Source organism: Passer domesticus, chromosome 17, assembly GCF_036417665.1.
Source record: "Passer domesticus isolate bPasDom1 chromosome 17, bPasDom1.hap1, whole genome shotgun sequence".
Taxonomy (NCBI): domain Eukaryota; kingdom Metazoa; phylum Chordata; class Aves; order Passeriformes; family Passeridae; genus Passer; species Passer domesticus.
Window position 1 is genome coordinate 6,521,425 of NC_087490.1, and position 16,231 is coordinate 6,537,655.

At 43.4% G+C, this 16,231-nt stretch overlaps 2 protein-coding genes across 11 annotated transcripts in view; one reads left to right on the plus strand and one right to left on the minus strand.

Moving 5' to 3' along the window:
* Positions 1–16,231, plus strand: part of TBX1 (T-box transcription factor 1) — a 35,020-nt gene that overhangs the window by 11,761 nt on the left and 7,028 nt on the right. For 2 of the 3 annotated variants that reach the window (XM_064392957.1, XM_064392956.1), the window contains exon 8: positions 5,485–5,597. The gene's annotated coding sequence lies outside the window, so the exon portion shown is untranslated. Of the gene's footprint in view, positions 1–5,484; positions 5,598–8,561; positions 8,581–16,231 lie in introns of those variants that run through there. The other variant, XM_064392958.1, reaches the window with a different exon arrangement.
* GNB1L (G protein subunit beta 1 like) overlaps positions 6,853–16,231 on the minus strand; it is a 44,560-nt gene continuing 35,181 nt past the window's right edge. For all 8 annotated transcript variants that reach the window (XM_064392961.1, XM_064392963.1, XM_064392967.1 and 5 more), the window contains 2 exons: positions 14,585–14,800; positions 6,853–9,935 (listed from right to left, as the gene is read on the minus strand). In XM_064392961.1, coding sequence (XP_064249031.1) covers positions 9,669–9,935; positions 14,585–14,800 — 483 coding nt within the window. In that variant the 3' untranslated portion in view covers positions 6,853–9,668. The remainder of the gene's footprint in view (positions 9,936–14,584; positions 14,801–16,231) is intronic.

Sequence of the window (16,231 nt, forward strand, 5' to 3'; positions counted from 1 at the left end):
AACCCTTTTATTTCTTAATAGTTGCAGTGTAGGGAAAAAAGTGAAGACAACCAAAGAATCATATCTGCAAAATGTAGATACATGTAGATATTTGTAGATATATGTAGATAATCTTATTTCATTTTAATTGAAAAGACATTGAACAGTGACATTTATAAATATTTTTTTCTCTTCTTTCTTTCCTTCATTTCTTGTTTGATTATTTGTGTATGTTTGTCAGTTTGTCTCCCCTACAAAATGCAGTTATTTAACTAAGGAGAGTTCTTAGTCTGGGCAAACAGAGGCTTTCCCTAGGTGGTTGCTCCTTCCCTTCTGTCCTGGTTGCTGCAGGTGCCCGTGGTTGTGGTAATCTATCAAATACAACAGTTTGCAGGGTTGGGGTTCCCAGGTGAAGACAGATCTGCTTGTATCTGTTTGGTAAGCACCTGTTCTCTGTAAGCACACACAGAATGACCCCAGGTGCCAGGACTAAACTGTGCCCTTAATGAAAGTGGCTCGAGGTCTTTGCCTTGACTGAGGAATTTCAGTTTTATATTTGTTAGAAGAAGAGAAAATCACAGAACTTCAAGCAATGGCAGTGGGTAGTGGGCCCTCAGGATCAGCAGTGTGTGTTCTGTGCTGAAGAACCACTGCAGGTCCTGAGGCTGAATGGGAAGGAGACCATGCAGATGTGTCAAGCCTACAGTCTGAGCTATGGAAATGGTGTTTCTAACCATGCATGCAAGGTGCATGTTCACATTGAAGCATGTTAGCAGTCCAGTTCATGTTGTTTTTAATCCTTAAATCAAGATTCTTCAGGGCTTTGACTGGTGTCCCTCCTTCCATAACAATGTCTCTCTCACTGGATGGGAGTGTTACAGATATGGAAAGCAAAAAGGGTTATTTTTCTATCCCAAGAAAAAATCCACTTCAAATAAACAAAACCCCATAATGCTGCAGAATGACTAGTAGAAGTATTTTGAAAATCACAGAAAATTTGTAACAATTTAATGTCCTATTACCTGTCAGCCTGTTAGTCAGGATGTATCATGTATAGGCCATGCATTATCTGTGTATTGTAGGTTGATTTGACAGATGACTTTGTATGATTTGATTACATGTCTGGTTAAACTTCACTCAGCCCATGCTGTCACCAAGGTCCACGGCACATCCTAGGAAAGAAGGCAGCTGCATTTCCAGGCAGCTTCCACTTGTGGTTACAAGTCCCACAAAGCACTTACACACACAGTGTCTTTAAAAGCTGCTGTAAAACAGGCCCAAGTGTGGAGGTTACAAGCCAGAGAACAAATTAGCCATCTAGCTCTATTTTCAAGAGGTGCAGGCTGAGTTCAGTGATTGCTTCTGAGGTTGAGAACCACATCACCTAGCTCAGTGGATAAATCCAGGATTAGTTCCTTGTTCCACACAGGTGGAGCAAGGGTGGCCTTTGCTTAATCACTTAACCCAAACACTGAGGACAGCTCCAGTTTTCAGAAATGGCGTTTTGCAGTTGATCTTATCCTGTCCTTGCCAGTGAAATTAACTACATTCAGTGTAGGATAGGAGCATCAGGATGAGACTCCTGTGTGTTTGCAGTGTTCATGCACACTCTTTACACATTTCATAGATGTTCTCTTTAGTCTTTCCTTCTCTTCAGGGAAACCCTGTAACTCTGTGGCTAGAACTGTGCAGGCAGTCCCCAGCAGCTGCCTCAGCATCCTGGGCTGTTGGCATCTCTTCAGTCAAAGTCAAGCACACGTGCACATGGCCGTGGCTGGGGAGTAACTGCTTTGGTTTCCTACCACGGTGTGGGTAACAGCAGCTTGCAGGGCGGAGGATGACCCGAGGACTGTAGCAGGTATAGAAAGGTGTTCTGCATGCAGCAGGCTGCTGGGGGACAGAGCGTGTCTCTCCCATGAGCTATGGGCTTCTAGTGCATCCCTACACAGAGCCACGGCTAGTGGGGCTACATGGCTCAGGGCCACCTCAGCTGGGGCACTGTCCTTTCCTGCCAAGCACTCCTCCTCCTCTCCAGCAAGTGGATTTCAGCCTGTGATGCCAAAGAGCAGCTGTACCTTGATCTGTATGGAATAAGTAAAGCAGGTTCAGCTGTGCTGTGTAATGTTCTGCCTGTGTAAAGGGAGCCCGGTAGCTGCTAGAAACAAGCCAGGCACCCACAGGTTTGGGCTGGGGGTAGAAGCTGAGCCCTGCTGCCTGGAGAGGGCTGGAGGAGCCAACGCAGCAGTACCTGCAAAGCGGGTTTCAGCATCATTACCCAAAGAGCTCAAAAAGCTGCCGTGAGCCTGTTGAACACGGCCGGGCTGGAAGGTGGGAGAAGAGCACTTGAGTGCACGTACACGAGTTGGTTCTTTGTGCTTTGCCTTCTGTTCGGTTTCCTGATAGATTGAAACCAAATTCGGTAGCGCGTTGAGACCGCGGGTGCTTTGGCCTGACCGTTGGTGTGGAGGTGCCGGTGTGGGCAGGGACAGCCCCGGCTGTCCGGAGGGTCCCCGCAGGTATCGCTGCCCAGGGGCCGCGGGGGAAGGAGGGGCGCGCAGCCCGGCCGGCCCTGCCTGAAGAGCCGGCTCCCTCCAGAGGGAAGAGCCGGGCATGGCACGCGCTGGACTCGGCACGCACGGAAAACGAGAAGGGCTTCATCTTGCGGAGCTGGGAAACATGCGATGAGAGGAAAAGATAGATTCGGGGGTTAAAGGAAAGATTTCACCTTTGAAATACTCTGGCATAAAAAGAAGGGGCAGTGTCCTGTGAGTTACAACTTGAGGATAACTCAGCCAGCAATGGCTCAGCCGTTGCTTTAAGCTGGTGTTATTAAGAATCCACTCTGCCAGTACTTGTGTATGGATGCAGCGTTTTTCTAAACATAAGCATTTTGTTCTTCATTTAATCATTCCAATTAAATTGTTTGCTAAGATATATAATTTACACAGGTGTTTGACAAAACTAGGGGAAAGTGACTGTATCCAAAGATTTCTGTTATTGCCATTATCATGAGCTCAGCATATAAAGTGTGCTGTTACAGTGTGACACCCATTGTTGGAGGGAATATATAGTGTATCAAAGGTTGGAAATCTCAAAGAATAGTATTTCATACTTTTTTCCCTGCCCAGTATGTTGCACACACAATCAGTGCAAAAAGGAAGAGCTGTTTTTGAAGACACACGTTAGTTTTGAAAAACACAGACATGTCCCATATACACAATGTATGTACATGTACAAGTCTGCTCTCCAAAAGCCCACTGTCCTTCAGGAGGGCTGTGCAAAGTATTATGTGTGTTGCATGTGCCAGAAAACACACCCTCATTCCCCCATTAATAGAAATGACCTATTATAAATTTACTAAAGATACCATAGTTTTATAAATTGGCCACATATGTCTGTGTAATATATTTATTATATCACATTTCGCAGCATTTCTGTTTTATGAAATTCAGCCTTGAATTTGTCACATATGTTTTGCATATATGTGCAATAGTTGGCCAAGTATATCCAAGTAAAGTATGATAAATGTGTTCTTTCCATATGGGAAATTAAATGTTTTTCCAGATTAAAAAAGAAAAAAAAAGTTTATTAAGAGCAGCCTATACAAAATAATTACAATAAATCACTCACTTCTACTTAGGCTAAAATTATAAATTTGAACTAGTAACAAAGTGATTAAGAACAAGAGCCAGAAAAGTCTCATTTAGGACCTAATTCTATAAGGAGATGGAGCAGCATAGACAGAAGAGGCCCTACACATTTCCAAGGCTCGCTGCTCCATGTTGTGACATCCTGCCAGGCTGCAGAGCAGCTTCCCTCCCCTGCTCCCAGCGCAACTGGAGCTGCAAAGGACAGCTCTGTGAGAGGGGCACTGTGAGAGCGAGTGCCCTGGGACGTCCACTCCAGCCTGGCTTCTACACTCTGAGCAGCTCTCCGTGGGCTCTGGGAGCTGGAGAAGGAAAGGGAAGTTTTCCTGCAGTGCACTCCTCCTCCCTGGCACTCCTGCTGGCTTCATGGGCAGGGCAGGACACCTCAGGTGCCACCGCTGTGTTCAGTGCCTCCTTCACAGGAGTGACTGCACTGGTGCCAGGGGCTCAGACTGCTGTCCTTGGGCTTAGAAGTGAAAAACAGAATAAACAACACGTGAAACTTACAGAGGCACCTTGGTGTGAGGTGTTAGCACTATTGTTTTGTCACTGGTTTTAGCTTGGATGATGGGCATTTGTGTTCTGCTCCCTTGCTCTGTGCTCCCACTGTTCCTTGTCCCAGGGTTCTCATGGTGCTCTGGCCTGGCTGCTTCAGCTGCCCTGTGTCTGGGGTGTGAGCTCCAACCGTGGGCAGCAAGAACCAGCATGAGAGAGGAGGGGCTGCAGGCAAAGCCATCATCTGGAGAGGGCAGAGGAGGGGTGGGAAGAGGCAGCCCTTCTCCCAGGCTGCTTCTATTTGAGCACTGCCTTGCACATTTCTTCTATTTCAGCAAACGTGAAGTGAGCCTTTCATTCTATTCCCTTTCCTGCTTGTTGTCAACTACTTCAAACCAGATGGGCTCAAGAGATAAAACTATAAAGACTCAATGTCTTTATTTAGCAGGATGCCAAGTCTGCATGCCATCAAAATATCTGAGGCCAAAAAATCTGAACAGACAATACTTACTCTAAGTGTTATGTTAAGAGCAGCCTAGATGCTTTTCCATGAACACAAACAATGCATCCACGAATCACTGAGTATCAGCAATTTTTGAAATTACCATCAGGACAGACGCCACAGCCACATTCTCTGTCACGCTAAAAATTATTCCATAGGCCCAGTGCCCCCTCTGCCTTCTTAGGTCAGAACATGTTTCTAGCAAGCAGTGCCATGGGGGCTTGGAAAATGTACTTTTGCATGTGTGAGATGCCAGAGCTATGGAGCAGAATAATGGTTCAGCATTTGAACATCTTCACTAAATTTCCTGATCTGGACATAATCAAGCTCAATCCATCCTGCCACTGGTTGGAAAGGGAGACGATTGCTGTCCAGAAAGCATGTGAGGATTTCAATGGTTTGTTGCTGCCCTAGTTTGTGTATACTGAGAATAAAAACTAGAAGGAAACAGCTGTAATGTCAAATAAATTTAACAACCTTTTTTATTCCCTTTTATTTTTTAATTAGAACTTCAAATTGTAACAGAGAATTATTAGAATAAATATATTTTCACTTCCATGTCACTCTCCTGTGAGGAGATAGTTAATACTGCAGGGTGGTTCTCCTGCAGTCCTTCCCACTGCTATCCCCTGTGGCACTGCAACTTCTGCTTTTATGACTCTTCAGAGCACAGAAATAAACACACTCTCCTCTGGGTGAACACAGGCTTATTTAGAGGTGTACATTGTAGTGTACAGGATTTCCTAGTGTACTGACACCTTTAAAAAAGGATGCTGGGGAAGTGAAAGCAAATATGTCTGAGACAAAAGCAAGTTTGTGTGAGTTTCAGAGGCCAGACCTATCACTGTGTGGTTCCACCAGGTACTCCTCCTGCCATCCCTGTCCCTCTCCCATGGACAATGTGGCCACTGCTGGCGGTTTGCTCCAAGGCCCTTCTGACAGGATGTACAGCTGTGCTTCAGACCACTAATCAGGTGAGCAAAACTTTCCCAACTGAGAGATTATATTTTCATTTAATTTCAAACTGTGAGATCCTTACATGAATTGCCATCTCTCCCCTCAGTATGATCTTAATTCTGGATAGCTTCCTCCCCATTACAAAACAAACTTCCAGAATGCTCCAGAACAGTAGGACATACACAAACACAGCCAAGTTTACTTGGAAGAGCTACAGTAGGGGGACCCAGGCTGGAATTTCAGAATATTATGCATTAGCAGAAACCTCCCTGCCTTTTTCCTTAGTCATGGCTGTCACTTTCCTGGTAGCACAATGGTCATGCTTAAACATCAACCTTTGTGTCTCAACGCTGCTGTAACATTGCCTAGTATTAATCCAGGCAGTCATGTGCCATGTTTTATGCAATGATCCACACTTTCACACCACAGACACACAGCCAGGAAAGGAAACACATTGATTTAGCACTCAGTAATCCTCGTTTAATCCCCAGTTCTTTGGTTTACATCACTAACATGGCTCCTGCAGTAGTCGGTTCTATCTTTGTTCTTGGCAGACTGAATTAAAGGAAAGATTTATTAATTTGCAAGTTGGCTTTGTAGATGCATCTTAAATATGCTAAAAAGAAAAGCAGTCCAGAAGCCACTATTGGCTTAACTATAAAAATCTGCTCTTTTAAACTCAAACCTTTGCAACAGTTCAAGTCAAGCTGCAGAGTAATTTTTTGGCTTGCTGTAGCAATTTCATTCTAAAGGATGAAATTTAACAACTGTCTCATTGCATGGCTCCAGCTTACTTCCTTTTTCATTCATTACTACAAACACAATCTCCTCTTTCCTTGCTCACCTACACTAAGGACTGCAGTACCTTATGGCTCATGTACTGATAAGGGAAAGGAGTTGTAACTAATGGATTCATTTGCATATAATCTTAGAGGGTCAGAGATCCCATTCATTCCAGTGGTGATAAATATTCCATGTAATTCTGCACAAATGCTGGTGTTTGGGATTTATTTCTATTACTTTATGAATGCTGGTTGCTTTCTTCCCTCTCATGGTGCCAAAGACGGTGATTCTTGGGAGGAAGCCTTTTGTAATAATTTAGCTGTCATCACCTTCACTCCTGAATCCTCCAGGCCAGGTACAGGCTAGCCCTGTTCCTTCTGGCAGGTGAGATTTCAGAGCTCACTCCAGCACCTTAAGGTGGCTCCTCGCTCACAGCCTTCTGCTAGCAAGTCAGCGGAAATCCTGAGTGACAACCATGCTCATGCACAATTGAATTTTTTTTTTTTAATTAAAAGAAATTAATTTCTTAGATGCAATCAGACATCTGCATTTTACAGTTATGTTAGAATCAGACAATTGTGTTTTACAGCCTATACTGATACAGACTGTCTTTCCTGTTGGAAACCATTCTTGTTTGGGGAAGTCCAGGTTAGTTCCTTAGGCAAATAAACTGTTAGAAGACTGTAATTCACAATCAAACCATGGCATTTAGGCTCAACTCTAAATCAAACTAGGGTAGTTTGGTTGCTCATTTCAAGGAAACTATAATGTGAAAGAAAAATCTGTTTTCCGGGTGTTTAAATAAAATCAGCAGTGATATAAAGTGTTAATGAATTAATTGTATTGTGAAAAAGCATGACATGGATTGTGCCTTGGTAATGGGAAGTAAAGGATGAGTCTGTTCCTGCAAGCAGCCCTGCAACCTGTGTCCTTCCTCCTGAAGATGGTGAAACTCTCACCTGTGTGTCTGAGATGCAGTTCATGTCCTCATTTTCAATTTGTACTTGCGTGACTAAATTTGTTTTTAAAGCTACCTAATCAGACAAACATAAATATTTAATTCTCATCAAAAGGTAGTAATTTAGAAGAAAGCATCCAGTAATCTAAATTTAGAGCATCTTCCAAAAGACTCATTCGTAAATCTAAACATCCCTTATGAGTCTCCCTAATTGCTTTAGATACAGATGTTGACAGTAAATGGCAATTTTCAGAGAAAATATACTCAATAATTCCTAACTTTCAGCCTCTGATCTCGATAAGGCATGGGGTATTAATCCTTCTTTCCAGAGGGGTCACACTGTGCCAATGCCAGAGTATTTGCATCAAAAATGGTTCCTTACCCTAACCATTTGCCCAGGATGGGTGAGCCCTGCATTTCCTTTCCTGCTGGATGAGCATTAAACTTACAGCTCACTTCTGTGCAAACTGCCCAACAGTGCAGGCTGCTCTTTGCTGCCATGGAGGAGAAATGCTGGCACCCCTGGGCCACACGTGTGGTGTTGTACCAGACAGCTCAGGCACAGGGAACTCCCTGTGCAAACTCCCTAGGACAGGCCCCTGGACCACATGCAACAGCACCTTCTCCATTTATTTATTTCATTGTTTCTTTGTGTCAATTCTGACCAACTTTGAGAAAGGGGAAAAACAGCAAAAGAAAAGGGTTCTTCCAGCAGCAGGTGTGTGGAGGGTGACTGCATCTCATTCCACAAGGCTGAGGCTGGAGCTGCTTGTACAGTGGGGGCAGCTCCTCTTCTGTGTGGGAGGTGGATGATGGGTGGAGATGTGCAGTTCTGTCTGGTAGATGTAATGAACACCATCACCTCCCCTTGACTCAGGATCACTCAAAATTAAGCTTTAACTTTCAACTGCAACGTGATCCTCCATGCAGCTACTGAATAGTAAAGAAATAATCAAAGAAATGCATTATTTAAAGTGTCACCACACTCTAAAATGTGTAAGGCCACGTTTTATTTAGAAAAGCCTGGCAACAGTATCCTGGTTCTGTGTTTTAATGTAAAGAAGGTCAGGCTGGGTGCTTCAGGCTTTCAGTCCAGCAATATTCTCTGTCTGCAAGGCACAGCTGGGTAACAGACCCAAACCTTAATTTGCACGTGTGTTTTCTCTGAAATAATTTTCAAAGTCTTTGATGTTGCTGTTCACTTTTGGTCACTTTTTCTTTGATTTCCACCTCTCTACAGAGCAGAAACAATTATTTCCAATAAAGTATCAACAGTGTAGAGCCTGGACACAGTTGTCACTGCAGCTTTGTGGCAGAATCCAGCAGTACCCTGGCTCCCACACACTGGTGTGCGTCTAATATGCTTTAGAAGAATGCAAATGCTGCTTTGTGAGTCAAACAAAAACACTTTGATGAATGAATTTCAGTTTCCATGACTGTAGAGATGACAAGTTAATGGAACCATTTGCACCGTGTGGATAAGGATTTACCCGTGCGACTCCCCTAAATGTTAATGGGAGCTGTGCAGCTCAATCCCTGACTTTCCACGCTGAAACTTAGCCCTGACTCTCCAAGGAGAAGGGCGCTAATTGGATTGTCGAGTTTAAATCCTTCAGCTCATCAGTCTATGGAAAGGATTTAGCACTGGCTCTGTAAAAGGCTTTACATAGCTTTGCAGTGCAATGTTAGGGAAGATTTTTTTTCCTTTCTTTCTTGTGATTAATTGTGAGGCTTGAGGTGACAGGAGACATAATGAAATTCATAAACCCCGAAGGCCATCCCAGTCACATTCCTGGCTGTTGGTTTAAGTTAGAAACTGACAGAAGTGTGAACAAATCAAGGGTGTTCTGATAGCCTTTCAGTTAGGGGAAGAAAAAGTAACTGACAATGAGAAACCACTGGAGGTGGTTTAATGGGTATAAATTTTCAAGAAAGAGTAATGTTTTACACTGATTCAGATTCTTGGATACATAAATGACTTACAAACAGACATATTCTGCCCCCACTGCAGTTCGAGGGATTCCAGTCCGTTTTTACAAAAGATATTGGCACAAGTTATGTCAGCAACCTGCCAAAGGAAAGGTGTTGCAAAACCTGTAGCAGAACCCGAAGCAACTTTGGTCTTTCTTTATGACTGGCCTTGTTCTGCTTGTTAGGAATCTTAAAAATCCACTTTCCTCTATGGAAGACAAAACTTATAGCTTAAACAAGCAGCATAAGAATTAACCTAGGACTCTCACTTCAGCCTGGAGACAGATTCTAGCACTTCCCCACACGCACGTTTGAATGACAGTGCTAGAGCTGCTTCACCAGTGCTGTTTTCCTAGTCCATGGCAGTGCAGGTGGGTCATGTCTGAGCATATATGGACCAGACACTGATGCGCTGATCTCTGGAGCCCGCTGCCAGCAGTCTGTGCCGGGGCGTGCTGTGGTCTGAGAAGGACACGCAGTGGACGGTTGCTGTGTGATAGTCCAGCACTGCTAAGGGCTTCAGCTTCTTCCACCCGAAGATCCTGATGCGATGATCCCACCCTGCTGTTGCCAAAATCTTCTTGTCTGGACGGATGGTGATATCAGATATGCCAGCGTTGACAAGTTCGTGTGTTTTGTAAACCTTTGTGAAAAAGTTACAAATGAGCTCTAGTTGTTCAAAACAGAAGAAAAAGGAATCTTTTGGTACTTTAGCAGGTGTTGTGCCCACCCAACACATCAGTGTCACACAGGGAGCGTGGAGCTTTTCACCATGTGGTGAATGGTGCTTAGTAAGAGCAACAGTAGACAAACACCTTAATTGAGCCTCCCATTTCCAGAGCAATTTTCACAAAATAAACCAAACTCTTGTATGCTTTTAGTTATTTTGCATTTAAAGCTCTATAGATTGTCACAAGTGAAGCTCTGAACTGAGGCTTTGAGTACAGCTTTGCCCTTTTCTTCCAGCTATTCTTGTATAAGTTGCAATGTTCAGAGCTAAGGCCATATATTTTCCCTGCTTCTGCAATATTCCCAGGCTGAGACCCTTCTGAGCTGATGCTTAAGCTACCTGCTGCTCATTTCTACTACTGTGGCCCCTCACAAAACCCCCAATAAGCTGTTGTAGTATTTACCTCAGTCTTGAGAAAGGAATGCTTCCAGGAATTGGGTTACAGTGTCAGGAAATCTGTATTTCTAGTACTCCTTCCCAAGAGACTTCTATTTACACCAAACCCAAGGAGGGGATTATGGCCAAGTTATTGATTTCAGTCTTGGAAGCGTTTTGTTACCCTTTGGAGACTACTGGGGCACAGAGGGACACAATTCAAGTGGGAGGCATTTGGCTTCCTTCAGGAGGCACTGGGGCTGCACAGGACAGCCCCTGGAAAGAAAAGTTTTCGCTTCACTGACATGATTTTCTCTTGAGGCACAAAGCTCAAAGTAACACACCTTTGCTGTTCTCACCTCAGGTAACTTGTCTGAGTGAGCAACCTGCCTCTGAAACATGTGTGAAATATTCATACAAGAGAGACAGTGTGTATGTGTATTGGAACAGCTCAGCTTCTGTCAAAATGGGGAAAACACCTTTGGCTTATAAAGCTGGCCCTGAACTGCTGTTATTTAAAAGTACCATTGGAAACAATACTTTAATGCCACTGTCTCCTTCAGCCTGAGTCTGTAGCTGTCCTGTACCAAAGCTTAATATCATCCAGTGCCTGTTTTAATTCACTGTGTGGTGTTTACTGTTTGACTGAGGCAGGAAGGGATTGACAAGTACATCACACCTTTGGAGATTTCCCCCTTGAAGGACATTCCATGGTGCATACCTAGCACAGGGTTAGAAAGACATATTATTGCAGATAATTTTAACCTTTATACTGGATGTAGAAAACTCCAGAAATGTTGGTCAAGGTTGGTTTCAGATACAGCTGAACATATCTTGGAACCTTACAGGCACAAAGCCATATGCAATTATTTTTCAGCTATATAAGAACTGCCCAGCTACCTACTCAAACAGCAAGAGCTGTGCAGTTGGGCAAGATAAAAGGTTGAATGAAACTTGACATGCTTCCTACATGCTCTATACATTTCTTTTTCAAAGATGACCTGAAGAATGTGTCTACAGTGAATTCAGAACAGAGGACAGCAAGTTTTGCTCAAGCCTAATGGGAAATAGCAGGCTCTGTGGGGGCCTCTTGGTGGGGCTGCTACTGTACAGCCTGTGCTTTATGTTAGTACGTGTGCTCCAAACTCCCCAGAGCAGGCCTAATGCAGCATGGCCTCAGTGGAATTTTTGTTGGTGTAAATGTCCTGGCAGGGGAAAGATTTATTCCTTACATCACCAGCCTGGCAAATGTAGGATGGGTCTTATTCTGTAACTGAGATTATTAGCTAATGGCTATAACCAATCCCAGGCGTGGTGCTCCCATCATTAATGCCAATTATGTGGGCAAGATCCATACAGCACAATCAGGACTGGAGCAGTGGCATGTCCTCAGCAAGCTACAGCTTGAAAAGGAAGCCTGTAATGGTGATGCCTGTTGGCTATGGAACATGAGGGAACAGTGGGCACTTGTGCATGATCTGCAAATACAAGAGTGAGAGAGAAAAACAACACAAAGGAGAAACTTGCTCAAGGTATATGCAGCCAGGTGCACTCCTACTGCCAGGATTTGTGCCATCCCAGGACTTACTACAGTAAGTCACTGACTACAGCAGTCCAATACCAACACGATTTCCTAACCAGAAAACCAGCTTGTAATTAAGAAAACAAAGAGGTAAAAATAGGTGAGCTGCTTTCAGCCAGTCACAATCAAGGACACTTGCATCTACAGCCAAAGCATGTCTTTAAGCCCTCTGCTTATTAGGTAGGTAACCAAAATAGCAGCTGACTAAGCTTCAGCATTTGGGGGAAAAGCCTCAGCAACCAAACCAAGAAAACTTAACAGTACACCTTACAAGATTTTTTCCCTTGTCGTATAATAAGAAGATTCTGTGGTTATCAGATTTCTTAGTTCTGCTTTGTTTATTCACCTGCAGGAGCTGTTTACCTCCTACACTCTACCACAAACATCATCACATAATTACACTATCTCATCCAAATCAGAAGGCTCATAACCAATCCTATCATTTGCTGACAGTGATGAATTCAGCAGCTTTCCTGTAGGAGACAATACAAACTTTCCTCATAGCAATAAACTCTGCAGTTACCTTTATCATCTATTCATTGACACACTGGAACTCTGCCACTTAAAACAGAGCTGCAGTGCCATCATTGCATCATTCCCTCTCCAACGGCAGATATCTGTGCACCACGGTTACTTATTAAAACCTCTTAGAATAAAAATAATGTGCCACTGAGTGGCTTTCCAACGTCTACCATTACCTCAGGTACCTGGAATGTCAGGGAAAAAAAATCCCCATCTGGTTTGTATTATTAATGCAATAGTGGAAAAAAACTTAATCTATGTCCTTGACAATCTCTAGTGCTCATATGAAAGATGCATTTTTTTAGGGCATTCATGCTCCCATGAAGCACAGGAACATTGCTTGTAGCTTATAATACTTGGCATTACATTTCTTCTGAGGCAACCTTCTATCTCTCAGTGCGAGGTGCTGAAGGTGTAGCTAATCTTACATCCCCTGGGAATGGGAATACCTTCTGAAAAACAATACTTGCAATATTTCAGATGAACAACTGTTTCTCCTGCAAGTTGTACCTGTAGCCCTGCATACCATTAACTCCTAAGTAAAATGTGCTGAAAAGAACAGTATTTTCTTTTATTTTAGGAAAAAAGTTTTGCTATAATTAATATGAAGAACAGCTTTCTCTCCACCACCAGAGTATTTGAAAATTTAAGAAGCCTGTCATGATGTCAGATTTCTGTCACCTTTACCTTAGAGAATGAGTCTCAACACCAAGTTTCTGACTGGGATTGCTCCCCTTCCTTCCCCCTGTGTGAGTTAAGGACACCTGGTGCAGATGGTGACAAGCAGGAGGAGGCTGGGCAAGGGCAGGGCAAACAGGACAAAAACCAGCAAACCCAAACCAAGACAATTGTGTATCAGACACCTTCACTACTCGTTCAGAGAGCAGAGTGCCTCTTTCATGTTGTGTTGTATTGTGTATTAAGTTCAGCTGCCTCCTCAGTGAGTGCCATGTCCTCCAAACTTCACTGGGACTGGATGTGTTTGCCCTGTCACCCCAGCAATGCAGGTGCTGTGGTGATGCCTCACAGACTCCACACCTTTACAGTGCCCCCCAGGTGATGAGTTACCACAGGATGTCTCAGCATGTGCTTTTATTCCTGTAGCACCATTCAGAAAACAGCATTAACTTGCTGTACTACTTTAAAAAAAACTCCATAAAATCTGCAAGCTGGAACAGCAATTATTGTTCTCCCTGGAACTGGTGTGTTCTCAAGGATGACATGGGCATACAGGGGCTGATTCAGGCCCTCTCCATTGTTCATGGGACAACTGCCACTTTAAAAGGTTAAAGCACCCAGCAGTGGAGAGACTGTGCATGGGCTGTTTTAATTTTCATGAGCCTTTTTGCACTTTATTTCCACACCTACATTTCCAGATCATACTTAACGCCTCAGCACTGTTGGAACACTTGCTCCAGTTGTCTAAATGAAAGCAGTATTTATGGCCATTCCCTAGCACAGCCTGAGCTGGGGATTACACAACCTCCTAACCCAGCCATCCGCAGTTCCACAGCTCAGACATGAACTGGGGCAGCCACTTGTCTGATTCTGTGTCTCTGGCACCCTGTAGGTGCCACACGAAGCTGGGTGCCTAAATCTCATGTCCTCTCGGTGCTAGCTGGGCTACTCCTACTCCTTCTGTTTGTGAAGTATTTAATGGAATACTTCTGTCTTTCCCACAGTGGAAAGCTCACTATAGCCATTCAAGCAGAACCTTTGGAAAAGCAATCCTTTGTTTCTCATTTTTAGAACTCATTTATAATGTTTAGGACATTCCGAGAGCTGGATACTACCAATGTGATAAATGAAGATACAGAGGCAATGGCTTGAGTAATGCTAGGCCTGTGTGACTGTTGCAACTTCGGCAAAACCAGAAACATGTGAGAGAGGGTTTTTTCCTTTTTTTTTAAATCCTCACCATCTTTTGCTAAGTCTAGTCACATAGCACAGACATTCTAACCAGTCTGTGATTAATTAGCTAGAGATCTGCAACAACTCCTCTTCATGACTAAATATTTTTTTAGTCTATCAAACTGTTAGTGCAAAGTGGGATAAATGACACTAGAGGGCCAGTGATCCTGACCTGGAGGTTCTGTTGCTCATTGAGGCTCCAGATGCTCAGCACCTTTTCAGATGAGCCTGAGATCCCTTTGGCCTTCTCCGAGTCAAAGTCAAGGCTCATCACTGGCTCCTGGTGGCAAACGAGTCGGCTCAATGCTTTTCCCATCGACACGTTCCAGAGGACAACTGATCCATCTTCATAGCCAGCCAGAAGCACAGGGTGTGAACCACAGCTGAGCTGATTAAGGAAAAATAAAATTGTTGGAGAAGTAAATAGTCTGTAAAGAAAACTACCATTCCCATGTAGGTTTTAGTCCAAGCACCAAGAGAATAAATTAAAATGCTGACTGGTGTAGAAATGAAAAAAAATTTAGATATCTAAATGTCAAATTTTGATATTACATCCACTTACAGAAAGCACTAATAGGTAATATGCACTTACAGGTTTTATATCTACATATCAAATTCTACATTTTATATATATTATACATATTTAACATACACACACACATATATACATATATATATATAGATACATACAGAAGGAGAAAATTTCTCTCTGAAAATCCAACTATTGCCCTCTATAACAACTGAAAAGAGCCTGACTGAAATTTTCAGGAGTTTACTTCATGGTCTGAACTTTGTTTGCACTTCATAGAAAAAATTCCACAGAGCAGCTGAGTTATTCCCACGCAATACACGCCTGTGTGGGCATTGGGAAGTGCCATGCTCAGGGATTCCAGTTCCACACTGCCAGGTTCCACAGTGCCAGAGGGATTGTCTGCCCAAGTACCCCACAGTGCTTGAAGGGAAACACTGAACCTCCCAGCAGGAACTGCTGGGCCAGTCACCAAGGGGTTAATGGGCGCCACTGTAACCAATTGAAAGCTATTTTGATTAATGATGTCACAGGCCAAAGGGCAGGGCACCCTGGGCAGACACCTAATTTATTTAAGCCTCTGAAATAACTCAAAGAAGGGAACATTACTGGATTACATGTCACACTTAAGGAAAATATTCATCATTGCTCCAGCCAAAAGACTAATGATGCTGTAAGCAGTACCTGGTTACAGCAGTGAAGATGCAAATCCCTAATGAAAAGCAACTAAAACAATGGCATCTCTTAATGCCAGTTATTTCTTTAATAGGAGAAGAAATATCAAAATAGACATTGGGATTATTACCACCTCATGTAGGCACATCTAAGAAATGTATCCAACAGGGTATTCAGATATTTCCAAACCCTGTCTGCTCCTACAGGATTTGTTTGCTCAGTATTCAATTAAGATAAAGGGTATAAAGAATTAAATTTTACCAGTATCACATTATTGAATGAGGTCAAACTCACTAGCTGTCAGTGTCATGATACAAACCTGCAGTGGCCAAAGGCTCACTGCTCTACCAATGGTCCAGACTGTTCTCCTACTGGTTATTCTGTGTTCTGGGGGAAGTTAAACTAACAAGAGATGGGTGGTCTGACTAACACAACCTCTAAGTACCAGCCTCATGTAGTTCCTTGGCCTTACTCAGCCTAGAAAAGTGTTTGAGGAATAGAGCTCAATGAGCAGGGAACAACATTGCTCCTTAGAAAAAGGAAACAAGGGGAAATCCTTGTAGATTTAGGAAATCCCCTACATCATCCTTCTGAACAGGTCTGTCCACACCTGGG